The sequence below is a fragment of the Squalius cephalus genome (assembly GCF_949319135.1).
Source record: "Squalius cephalus genome assembly, chromosome: 19".
Taxonomy (NCBI): Eukaryota; Metazoa; Chordata; class Actinopteri; order Cypriniformes; family Leuciscidae; genus Squalius; species Squalius cephalus.
Window position 1 is genome coordinate 22,772,377 of NC_137140.1, and position 15,869 is coordinate 22,788,245.

The 15,869-nt window shown below is 35.2% G+C and overlaps 2 protein-coding genes across 2 annotated transcripts; one reads left to right on the plus strand and one right to left on the minus strand.

The window, feature by feature from the left end:
- Window positions 1–7,305: 7,305 nt before the first annotated feature.
- Window positions 7,306–13,206, plus strand: gch2 (GTP cyclohydrolase 2). The gene is made up of 6 exons (XM_079850684.1): window positions 7,306–7,654; window positions 8,928–9,037; window positions 9,281–9,336; window positions 10,573–10,604; window positions 11,849–11,933; window positions 12,248–13,206. The coding sequence occupies exons 1-6, from the start codon at window positions 7,348–7,350 to the stop codon at window positions 12,378–12,380; spliced, it is 723 nt and encodes a 240-aa protein (XP_079706810.1). The 5' UTR covers window positions 7,306–7,347; the 3' UTR covers window positions 12,381–13,206.
- A 1,054-nt stretch (window positions 13,207–14,260) lies between these two features.
- On the minus strand, window positions 14,261–15,731 carry cript (cysteine-rich PDZ-binding protein). The gene is made up of 5 exons (XM_079850685.1): window positions 15,599–15,731; window positions 15,239–15,304; window positions 15,089–15,143; window positions 14,688–14,791; window positions 14,261–14,601 (listed from the first exon to the last, which is right to left on the minus strand). The coding sequence occupies exons 1-5, from the start codon at window positions 15,612–15,614 to the stop codon at window positions 14,537–14,539; spliced, it is 306 nt and encodes a 101-aa protein (XP_079706811.1). The 5' UTR covers window positions 15,615–15,731; the 3' UTR covers window positions 14,261–14,536.
- Window positions 15,732–15,869: the final 138 nt, after the last annotated feature.

The window sequence follows — 15,869 nt, forward strand, 5'->3', positions numbered from 1 at the left end:
AAAAGTATTAATTTCTTAATAAAACAAAAAAATAAAAAAAATACTGACCTCAAACATTTGAACAGTAGTATACATTCACTGAAGAATGACCATGATGTTCTTAAAATTTCCTCTTTAAGGTCAACAGAAGAAATAGTCATACAGGTTTGGAATGACATGATTTCATTTTTTATTTATTAAAGTCATACAATTTTACTATTGACTTGTTTCACCACGTGCTGAACGTAGCTTGTGCTGTATACAATGCATGTTCTTGTGAAGGGAAACTTCTGTTTCAGAACACATGGTTTCTCATATGGCCTGTATCTCAAGCGTGATCGACACAGCTTTCGTTCCTCTTGTCATCAGCAAATAAAAAAAGTCCTCTGCGTGAAGAAATTCTCCATGCAGATTTGCACAGATATCTTTTCCTACTCTAACATTTCCTGTATGACCTTGTGTCTGTTAATTGCAGTTTATTTGTACATCACAAACATGTTTCATAGACCCATTCTGGTCAGTTCAAATGTAATGTACTGTATAAGAAAGACCTATTGCCCTGTGAATCGGACTTTTCATGGCTATTCACCCAAGGTGTTTCCCTGCTTACGGCCTGAGACGCTGCAGGCTTTAGCATCCCTGTGACACTACTAGCAGTTTGGAAAATGGATGGATGGAGACCTATACTTTTAATACTTTTTACTTCCGAAACAAATTCTCACACAGTGTAGATCTTGGTTTCAAAAAAGCTTTTGAACATTTCCACCATTTTGGCCACAAAACGATAGTTCACTGAGAACACATTCATAACTTGAAAAATATAATTTTCCTGAAAACACATTTCAACCTTAAAGTTCTTCTTTTTTATATATAGTTATAACTTTAGCCTTAATTTTTCCTAGTCAGTGTTGCTATTGTTAACTAAAACTAAAACTATTCAAAATCATTTTTGTAAATTAAAGTAAAGCTAAAATAAAATAAAATATTAGATGAAAAACTTGAACTTGGAAAAATAAGTTGAAGCTAAAGTACTAAAATTACTTAAACTGAAATAAAAATAAATTAAAGCTAAACAGAAATAGTAAAAACTACAAACATTTCTAAATTTAAAAGCTAATACTAAAATAACACCAATATATAGTTTTATTGTGTTCACTCTAGAGCTTTTTTATTTAATTTTTTTGGACAACTTTTGTTAAATTCGCAAAGAAAAGGGTTTTAGCTGTTAAATCATTAATTTGGCAAAATCTTGCAGTATATGTACATGTATCAACCCAACAAATGCATGCATGATCTTTCCAGGATTTTTTAAAAAAAATCAATTGCTTAAAAACTCTTCCTCTGTTCTTGCACATGGGTCATGCACAGCCCATGTGGCCTGAGGGGCAAGCATTTTGTTCGCCTGGTCTCCACATTAACATGGCTTATTTGATCTACTTGCATAGATGCTGTGATTCATGCCATGCTCTGATATCTTGATCTTGTCATACACTGATGACGTCAGGCCTGTTAAAATCAGAGCATAACCCTTGTACAACGTCAAAAGCAGGTCTACATTAAGCAGAGCACACAGCTCTTTTTTTTTTTTAGTGGGCCATGCAGATCCTTCCTTTCAGCTCATAAGAGCTGACTCTTTTGACTCTCAAATGGATCTGCACTTATTGTCTTTTACAAATCAGAAACATTTAGAAATGATTAGAAATTTTAAATGTAATTGTACTAAACCACATAATTTCCAGTAATTATACATTGTTTGGCAAAAAACCTTAACTAATGTAAAAACGTCAAACATTCTTACTGAATGTTGAACTATTTTTCAACTATCCAAAACACCATTGCAAACAAATCACACTCAGAACAAAGTGTGCCATATAACAAATAAAACATAATTATGTCCAAAACAGCTGCATTAGTTTATAATATAATGTAATAATGTGCATTTTTGGGTCACAAAAATATTTAATTATTTGTATATATTTTATTTTGTATTTATAAAACGGATAGTTCCAGTCCTTGATTCTGATTGGTTGAGCCGCGTTCAAAGCGTTCTAAACGGAGTACTACAAATTACAGCACATAACGTAATAAGTGTCACTAATGTAATAAAATGTTCATAATGTAATCACTTTCTCAAAACATAAAAAAATCTTGAGCTCATATTGCAATAACAATTTTTACATTATGATAAATAGCCTATATTACATTATAAACTCACCCAAAACATTGTCAGAATTGTAATAGTTTTTTTAAAACAACAACAACAAACAAACATTTGTATTCGCGTACAGTAGCCTACATTTTAAAAATCTAAATCAAGTCTTAAACTAATGCACCAGATTTATACTATTGCTATTATTATTTTTATTATTAAACATAAAGATCATTGGTATTCCTTTACAGTTTTAAAATGTAAATCATAACTCACCTAAATGCACCAGATTTAAATATCCACACAATTGTTATTATTATTTTTATTACTACTGCTGTACTACTATACTATTATTATTAATGTGGATATTATTATTATTATTATTAGTAGTAGTAGTACTTATATTTGCATAAGCCAAAAACACTTAGTTAAGTAAGGAATAATTGACGACAGGCCGTTGAATTATGTAAGGGTTAATGCCCGACGAGGTGTCCATTAACAGAAATTAATGGACGGCGCGTCGGACGGTTGCCTCCGCCGAAGTCCATTAAAGCTACACTGTGTGATTTTTACCCCCATCTAGCGGTGAAATTGTATATGACTACCCAGTGAATATTAGTTTCTGTTCCTCTCAATTCCAAGGGCGTTTTAACTCCTACGGTGGCCGCCGTATTATTCCAAGATTAACATGGCTTCCAGTTATCACTTCGTCCATGACAATAATAAACAATACGTCTAAAATGAATAAAACTACAGGACAGATGTCAGGAGGTAAACGTCACCCTTGGAATCGGCTATCCCAGCATAATCAGATTAGGCTAATGTTACAATGTGTACAAAGTAAAAGCAATTAAAAATAACAAAAATTTACAGTGTCCTTTTTTTATATAGCTTAAAAAATTGCGCCTTTAAAACTATTCATTACCTGTGATCCGTCGCAGCACAGATTTATGTTACAAGGTAAACAATACTTTTTCACCATTGACACGAGGATGAAGTTATACTAGAGGTCGATCTGGCGTTATGCACAACCATGCTATGGTTAGACAAGCAACTATAAAACTTAGAATTTACACAAATGAATTACAACAGGCTGAATTACCTGTCGAGAAGAAAGCAGGCAACCTCGGCGTCCGTTTTAAAATCTTTTCTCCTCATGAGCTCTTTCCATCTGGGAAAAGTTACTCCAATATTGACTATGGTCTTGCTGATTTGTCTGTCGCGTTGACGTTTTCATTCTCTCTTTCAAATGTGAGCACGCACGCACACACACACACATGTGGTACTATCTTTCAAATCTGCCGGCACTCGCGAGCTCGCGAGTAATCTCCCCCTCGCATTCGTCACGGTGTCACTGAGTGAAAAACGCAAAAGGCGAAGCTTGAATTTACAGGTATGTCCCTCTTTGGCTAATGTGGTTTCAAGATGGAGGGGCAACATGGCGACCGGCATTCAAACCCCTCACCCGTATGTACTTTCAATGGCAGATTATAAATTTACGAGAATACTTTATTACTTGAAAGAAGTAAATATACATTAATGAGCACATATATTTTTGAAAGAACTAAGTGTTTTTTGCTAAGAATCAACTAAAAAAGTTACACAGTGTAGCTTTAAAACCTGATAATGGACACCTCGTCGGGCATTAACCCGCTTATACCATGGTCACTTACGAAAGAAAGAAATATTTAATCAATTAATAATACTTCAATGTGTTTTAGAGTAAAAATCGTGAGGGTTTTTATTTATTAAGTTGAGCGCACTATTTAATATCTCAGGCGTTGCCAAGCAACGTGGCCACAGCGACCCGACCGGAGCAGTTGATCAGTGAGTTTGAGCCAGCGCAATCATTTAGAACTGTCATCAGGCAAATTGACGGGACGCCTTTCCTAGGTGTCCATTATCACTTTTTAACGGACACCCTGCAGCCAATCAGAATCGAGTATTCACCCAGACCATGGTATAATAGAAAAATAATGCACACCCGAGGTGAACGGCCACTCCGCTTCGCGTCGTGACCGCATTACCACCTCGGGTGTGCATTATTTTTCTAATAATTCAACGGCCCGAAGTCAATTATTCCGCTTATACTACAGTTACCACACCTCGAAACATTGTTCAGATTATGTATTTCAAGACGTTTGTAAAGTTTTTGTCATTAAAACGCTCTTGTATGTAGGACTAATTTCTTACGCATCTAATCCAATGCCTCCGTTGCTAATTCCAAAACGTCATTTTAGAGTTAGTAACGGAGGTTTGAGCCACTGATAGCAGACTAATGCTGGAGACACACGACTAGCTGACACATTCTCTGACTGTTTTCATCGACTGCAGCAGATTTTAAACACCGACTTTGAACACAGACTGAACGCGCTGAACACGCGTTTGGGCATGATCAGTCATAGCCTACGTATCAAATTACATTCATAACCGGCCTTAAAGTATGTCCCCAGTTATTAATGCAGTTATTAGAGAGAGAGATGTTGCAATAATGAGAAAGAAAATCATGTGCGTCAATATTATTATTTATTTATTAATTCAATTCCTTTTAATTAATTCGAATTCATTCTTTTTTTCTATTATTGACAGATGACAGACTAGCCAAATAAATGAAACACAAAGCCCTTTTAACAAGTAGGCCTATCAATAATTATTTATTTGTTATATTATCTGCAATAATAATCTGTGCTGCAGGACTATCCATTTATTTAGCCTATATTCAGTTTAATTTTCTATTGATTATAGATTGGACTATATACTTTATTTATTCAAATTAAACTGCATGTTTCCATTGATTGTGAAGCTACATTGAAAATTCCAGATCAAGCGCATGGGGCTAAATGCTTTTTCTTGTTATGAATTGTATCCTATTTTCCGTTATTACAGTTAACTACGCGAAGTGATATGGAACTGTAATGCGGTCAAGACCTGCCTAGAACTACTTTAGCTGTGCGTTTCCCTGAAAATAATGCACACCTTAGAACGTTCGTCAACCAATCAGATTCAAGCATTCAACGGCCCTGTAGTATAAATGAGAATATTTAATTTTTTTTTTTTTTCATTTGACAACAAAAAGGTATACATACTGTTAAATGAAAAACAGTGCATGTTCAATACCAACATTATTACATTATGTGCAGTTATTACATAATGCCTTGTTATTACATGAGTTGCTACAATTGTCTTGTATGTCACACCGGACCTGAAACTGTTCATCCCTTGAATTCCATTGTGATGTTTCTGCATGAATATTTTTCCAAGGAACAAATTATTCTTTTGGCCAGTCAGCCACTTTTCCATTTCACCTCTCAAAGGCCAGACTTACCAGAGCCCTTCATCATCATCACAAGGGAAAAAAAGGTCAGGTGACGCAATATATTAATGCAATGGAGCTGCTGGGTTATTTTTGTACATTGCATAATGGAGTAATCTCCTTATATGATCTTGGATTCTGTGTTCTTTTGTACTTTCTGAGCAAAATCATTTGAGTATACTGGAGCTGAACAGGTAGCTGAACGATGCTTTCCTGAACAACTGCTGAAGAGCAACGTTTACCTGATCAACACTTAACTGTGCAAAGGAATCCTGTAGAGCAGGGGTGTCAAACTCAGTTCCTGGAGGGCCACAGCCCTGCAGAGTTTAGCTTCAACCCTAATTAAACACACCTGATCAGCTAGTCCTTCAGGCTTATTTGAAAACTGCAGGTGAGTGTGTGTTGAGGGTTGGAACAAAGCTGTGTAGGGCTGTGGCCCTCCAGGAACTGAGTTTGACACCTGTGCTGTAGAGGAACCATCTGGAGCTCGACAACGACGGCCACCAAAGAGATTCACATATGAAAACTTTGGAACTCCTATAGTGTGCAAAATGCAAGAAATGACTTTAACAACCCCATACACACATGGACACCAAATATGAATTCTTGGTTACCAATGTCTATTTACTACTCTCTTTCCTACTCATATGATCTTGGATTCTGTGTTCTTTTGTACTTTCTGAGCAAAATCATTTGAGTATACTGGAGCATTGTAAGTAGGCTAACAATTGCATAATTCCAAAACGTTAATTTCTACATATAATGCATTCATTGTTCATGCTTTCAATAATTTATCCATTCATTCTTTAATTTTTTTAATGAAATAAAAATGTCTACCTGCATACAGTCATGATATAACCCACTGTAAATCTAAAGATTTTTTAAAAGCACCTTATCGGCCCACGCCTGACGTTCACATGATTGAATTTCAAGCAAAAATAAAACACTGACCTTTTTTGGGGAAACGAGCTTTGTCACAGAGATCAGTCTTGGACATGCTGCTATGAGAAATAACCCTATTTTTAATATTTTCAGTCATATGATTTCTAAACTTTCTTCAATGGATGAATGCTTTGATCAGGATTTGCATTATGGGAACCAAATGATAGTACAAGGAATGTGAGGAAATTATGACTTAATGAACATACAAATCATGATTAAATGTTTTAATATGCTAAATAATTTTGTGTAATGGTTTAGATTTAGGGGTAGAGGATATCAAATATCAATTACAATAGATGTCAATTGGAAGTCCCAAATATGTGTAGGTCTTTTATGTGCGCCTTTTAAATATTGCCATTGAAAATTATATTATAGGCTATATTATATTTCACAACAACATCTGTATTATGTGTAATTATTAATATTGCTACTCTTATTATGATTGTTGTTAAGCTTTTATTTAAAACTTTCAAAGAATTTGGCATGTCTAATACAGCTTATGGAGGTCTAGCTTATGAGTGAGCACGTGAGGTCATATGCTCAAACGTTTGACGTTCATTTGTGTCTTTACATTCAGACTAGCAAATCATGAATCAGTTTCCGCCGTTTGCATGACTGTAACGCATTATTCAATTACACCCCATAAAAAGGGTGTGACATGAGTAAAACACAACGGAGCGCGTGCCGTGCTCACACTAAATCCCGACGTGCTCAATTGGACACAGCGATAGTGAAGGGCTCCTATAAATGCCACGCTGAGTGGGAGAGACTTTTAGACTGCAACTGCATCTCAACTCAAGAGCACTCCGACGATCTCCTGCCTATACCTGAGGACCAAGAATAGACGTCTGACTGCATTTACGACTAAACTTTTCTTTTATACTACATATAGTATATATAATATATATATATATACAATAGTAATAATTGATTCTCTTTTAAATAGTCATTTAAAGTACATTCAATGGAGTACCAAAAGGCGGCAGAATTGAACGGTTTTAGCAATGGCAAAATTGTCACAGAGTATCTCTGCCGTAATGGCTTTAGCGAACTGACAGTCGATACGAAAAAAGTCGCTGTCCAGCACAAAAACGAGACATCCCGGAAAGAGGCGGAGGATGAGTCGCGGTTACCTGCTCTGGAGGCGGCGTACACAACCATACTGAGAGGTCTGGGAGAGAACACTGACCGGCAGGGTCTCCTCAAAACCCCACTCCGTGCAGCTAAGGCCATGCAGTTCCTGACCAAAGGCTACCACGAGACCATCTATGGTAAGCAGGCTATTTTAATTTTATTTTTTCAGAGAATGATAGCATTATAAAAATTTCACTCGATTTCGTTTTACGGAAGTCTTTACAGCGTTTTAGCACAAACTTACAGTACTTCACAAAGTAAGATTACAAGTTTGTCAGCAGACACCGGCTTCAAAATCACTTTCACCGGATGAGGTTACTATAGCAACAGCAGCCAAGCTGCTTGAACCATTATGTTATATACATAGATTTCTCATTAGCGGCTGTTTCTATGAATCTATGCAATGTTATGGCTTCATTGATTCTTACTGTGAGTGAAGACACGCTGACCGTTCCAAGATGGCGGGCGAGCTGACGTGTCTTGAGCGGTCAAATGGAATCTGCTTAAACATTTCTATGTCTTGAACACTTCCAGCTATAGGCTACTCTCGTAATTAGTTTCTTTATTACAGATTTACACTTCACAAATACACCACAAAATATGAAATATACCACTTATGAATTAAACATGAAATCCAAATAATTCCTTTTTTTTATGTAATGTTGCAGTATTTAGGCTATTATAAACGTGTTATCCATGCAGATCATTATTATATATATTTTTTTCTTTAAATTTCATGTGCCTTTGTAATCTTTAATCAAAGTAACATCTCCTCCCTCTTGCAACAACATCTATTCTCTGATGACCTGATGGCGAGGGTGGGACAACCTGTCACTCATATGACATCATAGCAAACGACAACGATCCTACATTTTTCTTATTTGAGAAACAGCTTCCGTTTCATGCTAACTTTAAGATAGCCAATTGTGCTAGGGCCCAACATAATGCTAGTTATTATCTCATCACCAATTGGGTTTTTATTAGTTATGTTTATGGATATTAATAAAGCCAAAAATTTTAATAGGTTAACAATTATTAAATAAAATTGTATATCATTCTGATCCATATACTTTTCAGTATGCAGTGTTTGGGCAGTCTTTTTACTCATTGGTGTGTCTGACAGTTCCACTACTTTGATGAGGGGTTGTATAATTTACATATACGTAATTCTGGAATTGCTCAATTAGTCAACAACAGATGGTGAAAGCACCCGCTTCAATATTCTGAATGGTGTTATGGGCTACTTAAACTAATCACAGTTTAGTTCCTAAGTTTTTGCCTCTCTCCTGAAATGACCTGATTTATGAGAGGATTTTAATGTGGAAATTATGTGTGTCCGGTAGCAAAACACCATCAAAGTTACATGTTAAGAAATTAACTTTTGTATATATATTTTTTCATATTCTACAGATATACTTAATGATGCCATCTTTGATGAGGACCACGAGGAGCTAGTTATTGTGAAAGATATTGACATGTTTTCACTTTGTGAACATCATCTAGTACCATTTTTTGGCAAGGTATGTCTCAATATCCATCAATAATTGTAATGTATTTAGCCATTCAGTTCACCATGTTAAAGTTATGCTTGATGTTGAGTGCTAGACAAGGCGGTTTCATGGGTTGTGAAGGAATCATTGACGCATACATTTTTTCTAGGCCTGGGAGTGTGTTTAGTGCTGGCAGGTCAATGGGTTCTTTTCAATGAGCTGTATTACATAAGAAATAAACTGATAAATTACTTTATGTTAATTAATCTGTAGGTTCACATAGGATATCTGCCAAGTAAAAAGGTTGTTGGACTCAGTAAGCTTGCAAGGTGAGTATATAACACACACACACACACACACACACACACACACACACACACACACACAATTTAGTATGCCAGTCTCAGACGGATGATAAAGGGCCTTGTTCTCACATCAGAGTGGGACCGAAAAAAAGAGCATATTAGTTACAAGTGGCTGAGTTCTTCTGTTATCACAGCCCATTCACGTGAAGCTTAGATCCAAAGCCTGGCACAGTATCCTGTCCCATCTGAAAAACGCCAGACTAGCTGACCTCTGGCGCTGAGGAAATCCCCCTCAACTCCCACCTCCACTGTGGGGTGGTTGTGGGAACCATTAACATTGCTGCCCTCACAAAATATCATGTGCAGCCTAGTGCTTCCTTTGCCTGAGTAAAATACACACAGACAGCTGCCTTTATATCTATTACTAACCTTATCACAAAAAAATTCTAGAATATTTACCAGTTACACTATAGTTATACATTTAGGAAACAATATTTATAGAAAAATACTCCATACAACATGCATACTGAAAAACAGGAATATTCTGCTAATATTTTTCATTCCTTGCTCTTAAAGGGATAGTTCACTTTGAAATTAAATTTTGGTATGTTTTAGCTTACCTCAAGGGCATCCAAGATGTAGTTGTCTTTTTTTCCGCTGTAGTTTCAATTTTGATATTTTTAGGTCAAACCGTTCTTGTCTGTCAGTCATTTAATGCAGGTCTATGGTCACGGTCTCAAAGAGCATGCACAGAGTCCAAATTAAAACAATTCCCCATCGTCCAAATTAAACAATTCCCCATCGTAAGTACACATTGATGGCCTAAGACACGAAACGAGCAGTTTGTGTGAGAAAACGAACAGTATTTATATCGTTTTTTAACTCTTGTACACAGCCACGTCCAAGTGATCTGAGGGCGCGCGCGCATCCTGCTGTGTGACGTGTGTGCAGACTGGTGCATAGAAATATATACACTAGAATAGATGCCGCCTTGCCTACGGCATTCGTTCCAATGAACTGCCGTAGCCAAGGCGACATCTATAGTATATATATCTATGAACGGTTTGACCTAAAAATATCAAAATTGAAACTACTGCGGAAAAAAAGACACCTACATCTTAGATGCCCTTGAGGTAAGCTAAAACATACCAAAATTTAATTTCAAAGTGAACTATCCCTTTAAGGAAATAGCTACCTATTAAATTGGCTGTTTGATAACATTTTTGGTGTTTTAACACTATGGATTTTGTCCCTCTTTAGGATTGTTGAAATCTACAGTCGCAGGCTTCAAGGTAACTAACACTAGATACTTACCACAAGAAAAATAGAGATAATTAGATTTTTTTTTTTTTTTTTTAAAGAAATTAATACTTTTATTCAGCAAGGATGCATTAAATTGACATTTGTAATGGTGCAAAAGATGTATATTTCAAATAAATGCTGTTCTTTTGAACTTTCTATTCATCAAAGAATCCTGAAAAAATGGATCATGGTTTCCACAGAAATATATTAATAAGCCCAACTGTTTTCAACATCAATAATAATAGTAAAATAATAATAATAATAAAAATAATGTTTCTTGATCACCAAATCAGAGTATTAGAATGATTTCTGAACTTCTGTGACGGCTGGAGTAATGATGCTGAAAATTCAGCTTTGTCATCACTGGAATAAATTACATCTTAAAATGTATTAAAATTGAAAACAGTTATTTTAATATGTAATATTTCACAATAGTACTGTTTTTACTGTACTATATATATTTTTGATCATATCAATTAAGCCCTGGTGAGCATAAGAGACTTTTTAAAAAAGATTTACAGACTGATAACTTTTGAATGGGAAGTATTGGAAACATTACTTAGATATAAAAAATATTGTATATAATCCAGTGTAACAATTTCAGTGCTAGCATCTCTCAATCTCAGACTTTACTACTGAATCCATGCTGCCCCTCTTCTGTTAGTTCATTTGTGTTTGGGCTGTTCCTGTTTTCCTGTGTTCCCTGTCATTATTAGTTGACCTTGTGTAACTAGATTATGTTTATTACCCGTCTAGCGATGTTTATGCCTGAATATAATTAAATAATGGTTTGTATTTGAAAAAAAAAACATCTATCGCTTATCATTATGTGTGAGTCGGCTCACGTGATTTATGTTTCGCGCTTCAGAATTTCCGTTAAGGGAACATAGTGAGCATCGATGCTCCCTGGTTTTAAGGTGCATTGTGGGACTTTTTAAGGAGTGAACGTTTCAGTGCCCTGGTAGGATTTTGCGATTGAGACAACCCTTAAAATGGCCGACTCCCCTGATCAGTGTCCTGACTACTGAACTAGTGTCCGTTCTCATGTTAATGTTAAGTTTGTTGTTTATCTCTATCTCTTTGTTTATTCAGTGCTCCTGTGTTTCTGTCGTCTTACTTGTAAAGTTAAATTAACGACTGCTGTTGTAGATCCTGCCTATCAACTCTCCTCGCCACAACCAAACATGATAGTGTTGCTTCCTCAGTGTTTTACTCTTAAATTTGCTTATTGCAGTCCAAGAGCGCCTGACAAAGCAAATAGCAATGGCAATCTCTGAGGCCTTGCAGCCTGTCGGTGTGGCAGTCGTCATTGAGGCAGCGTAAGTATTTGAAAGACAAAACACTGTCTTACAAAACATTCAATCAGATTATGTATAATTATTAGATGTTATATTATCTAATATACTAAACATATACAAAGTATGCAAACACACACCTAATACTGTACTACATCCTAGCCTTCTTTCTTATAAATCTTAATACAGATCAATGCAATTAGATTCAGGTAACTTCAAAGCTCACAATACAGTACTTTCATTCCGCTTCTGCTTACAGTGACTGTCATGGTTGATGAATTATGAATTAAATACACCGTGCATGAAAATCTGACCTGAATGGATGTTTGTTGTTGTAGTCACATGTGCATGGTCATGCGTGGAGTGCAGAAGATGAACAGCCGTACTGTGACCAGTACCATGCTGGGTGTATTCAGAGAGGACCCGAAGGCCCGAGAGGAGTTCCTCGCCCTGACAAAAAGTGCAAAGTGATCACACTTACCTGCGCCAACTCCGTGTGCCCACAGTCAAAAAGGTCAATGATTATTCTCTACATTTGAAACCATCCATGGTGCTAAGAGAATCTCACTGAGCCAGACCGTTAGATCTGTCCACCAGCTACTGAGACACAGCTGTATCGCCAACAGCTGAAACTCACTGTTTGCATATATTGAAATATAAAATGTGAATATTGAAGGATCAGTGTTCCTACATGAAATACTTCTTTTGAGAAAAAGACCTGCCATTGAATCATTCACACGGCTGCCTTAAAACTGATAGAATTATTATGTACGAGTCATGTTTATTATCTTATTGATTAACAATTACTAAATTAACATATTGCATGTGTTAACATATAATGTTTCTTGATCACCAAATCAGAGTATTAGAATGATTTCTGAGCTTCTGTGACGGCTGGAGTAATGATGCTGAAAATTCAGCTTTGTCATCACTGGAATAAATTACATCTTAAAATGTATTAAAATTGAAAAGTTATTTTAATATGTAATATTTCACATTAGTACTGTTTTTACTGTACTATATATATATATATATATATATTTGATCATATAAATTAAGCCTTGGTGAGCATAAGAGACTTATTTAAAAAAAATACAGACTGATAACTTTTGAATGGGAAGTATTGGAAACACTACTTAGATATAAAAAATATTGTACATAATCCAGTGTAACGTTTTCAGTACCAGCATCTCTCAATCTCAGACTTTACTACTGAATCCATGCTTCCCCTCATGTTAGTTCATTTGTTCTATTATCTTACTGATTAACAATTACTAAATTAACATATTGCCTCAGATAATTGTCTAACCTTATTCATTTTTTTTTTCAAAATGAAGATACTAGAACTAATTTATATATAACTTTAAAAAACAAAAAAACACATTTGTCACATTTTTGTCATGTTCTCTGATTAGATAATATTCATAGTCATAAGCCAACATGATTTATTGTTATATAAGTCAATGAAAGGTTCCATGTGATGTATCAGAATCATTTGTATGTGGTTAGAAATAACCAATATTGACACTGGAATATTGCCATTTTTTACATAATATATTTGTCTGAATTTTATAAAACAAAACGGATGTCAACTATGCCAACTAAAACATTAAAGCACCATTATGAAATGCATTAGTCTCTGCTTTCTTATTCAAAAGACTGATTTCTGAAAGATGTTGTCACAAGTTTATTTACAGAGGTAAAAACAGTCTCACATTGGTACAGGTGTCAATTCTTAATTTAATTGATATTAAGGGAATGATATTATACAGTATCTAAGTATTGCTCTGTTGTGCCGCCTTGCACTAAAAATAAGGCTAAATAAACAGTGTAAGAGCATTTGCAACAGTTACTGTCTACAAATCCTATTAAGTATGTGGGTTCAAGAGACATCTAAAAGAAATTCAAAACTTATGTAATTCCAAATGATCACTGAAAAAGGAAACAACAAACAGATTTCCAGAAAACATCTGCAACAGTGTTCACAAAAAGAATCAATGGCGGGACAATAAGAAGTGGAAACAGGCTATAAACATTGCTGTACACTGTCTTATATTGGCATGTCACTGTCTGCTTGTTTCATATTTACATTAGATTCTGCAGTAGTGACATTGCCTTGAAAACAGTAGAAAAAAATAGCACTTCAAACTAAATAGATATCTATATCTTTTCGTAATTGGGGGAAGAGATGACATTTAAAAGTAAAAGCCTAGAGTTTGGTAAGGTCCGATGACTAAGACTAAAAGGGCAATAAATTGCCATGAAGAGGACGGATTTTCTTTTTTCATAATGCTTGGTATTAAAATGATAAATTATTCACTAAAAAAAATGAATGAGAATATTTACAAAAAAAATATTCTCCAGCAAATATACTTAAAGAAGGCATCTACATTGTCCAAACAGTGCAAGCCAATATATTGCTCTAAGGTTAAATGAGAGAAAAATACCACTGACATATTTTCATATAAATACAGTCATAATCCAGTACACTCCTTTCATAAAGCACTGCAAATTAAACTCTTTTGTGAACCTAAATGATCATTCTCAACACGTAGTAGAGTCAACATAATCATCCACGAACATCCCCTTCTCAGCTAAACATAAAATCTCCAGCAAGAGAGAATAAATCAAACTGAGGTCTGTTTGTAGTTCTTGGTGTCAATAACCTTCTTCCCACACATGGCACAAATTCCTGCAAAGTAGAAAGAGAGGGGTGGTGAGAATATATATATATATATATATTTGTGGCGGAAACAAAAGAGCATCTAAGCATCTCACCTTTCTTGTAAGCACATCCCTGGCAGTAGTGTGAACCAGACTGATGGACAGAGCTTTTGCATATTCTGCAAGTGGCAAATCCAGATTTGCCATAGGGATCAAACCTGTCAAAATGGCATATATATTTTCATTATGTTCATCATAACTCGCATTTGAAGAATGGAAGTATTTTCTTCCCTATTGTAACGTAAATCTGAGTGAAACAGCTTCTCGAACAAGAAAACAAAATGTAGGACGGGGCTTGATTTTGACCATTGAGAATTGATTGGATCGTTGTGCAATCTTCCAACAACTGTAATATTCCATATAAAAAATAAGAATAGTCTATTTTGATTTCATGATGACTTTAAATGCACTACAATACTATAATGTTTAAGCATGACATATTTCAAGAAACTCACCTGGCTTTTTTTGATGTCAGCATTTTATTTTCATTAAGCTTTCGACCACCACTCTCTGTAATATAAAAGTTTGTATGTTAGTATACAGTGTTGACGAAGAATAAACACAAATGGGTAGCTTTATCCAAGCTTTAATCCAACTTAAGTTACCAGTTGTGTTTCTAGCCCCATCTTTCCAGGTATCAGGAGTGATGACTCGCCCCAGTTTCTTCTCGCCTGGGGGGAACATCAAAACATGCTTAATTAAGTCAAACACCCCACACATTTCATTGACGTCAGTACTACGCACATATTAATTATCATCATCGAGATACAGGCGAACCACGGGCGACGGTCGTTAATACACAGTGGACTGTTTTGTTTCTGAGAATTATCTAGCTACTGTGATCTTGCTAGCGATCTAAAGCTACTGAATACATACGAATCACAATATTAATGACTTAGACATATTGGTTTAAAAATAATAATAATAATTTGATTTACAATATGGTTTACAATGTAACTACTTACACTTCTCGCAAACCATCTTCACAAAATCGTTGCTATTACGTCTAGATACTTCCAGATGTAAAAAATGAAGCTAGACACACTGCTTACTAGACTTCAGTGACGTTTCATGAAGGATTGTCAAAATAAAAGTCCCGACAAACGCTAATTTATCTAGATGCTTTAGTAGCAAGAAGCAAGTAAAATAGTGTAAAATATTGATCAAATAATAATAATAATAATAATGTTAAATATTATTTTATTATTAGAATATTTTATTATGGTTTGGAGTAGT

What these genes read in the sequence shown, in the direction of transcription:
- cript (XM_079850685.1), bottom strand. An exon ending in TGGGGCTAGAAACACAACTG is followed by an intron (nt 15,144 to 15,238) that starts GTAACTTAAGTT and finishes TTTATATTACAG; the next exon opens with AGAGTGGTGGTCGAAAGCTT. An exon ending in CTGACATCAAAAAAAGCCAG is followed by an intron (nt 14,792 to 15,088) that starts GTGAGTTTCTTG and finishes CCATTTTGACAG; the next exon opens with GTTTGATCCCTATGGCAAAT.
- gch2 (XM_079850684.1), top strand. Translation starts at nt 7,348, where the DNA reads ATGGAGTACCAAAAGGCGGCAGAATTGAACGGTTTTAGCAATGGCAAA. An exon ending in CTACCACGAGACCATCTATG is followed by an intron (nt 7,655 to 8,927) that starts GTAAGCAGGCTA and finishes CATATTCTACAG; the next exon opens with ATATACTTAATGATGCCATC. An exon ending in GCAGTCGTCATTGAGGCAGC is followed by an intron (nt 11,934 to 12,247) that starts GTAAGTATTTGA and finishes TTGTTGTTGTAG; the next exon opens with TCACATGTGCATGGTCATGC.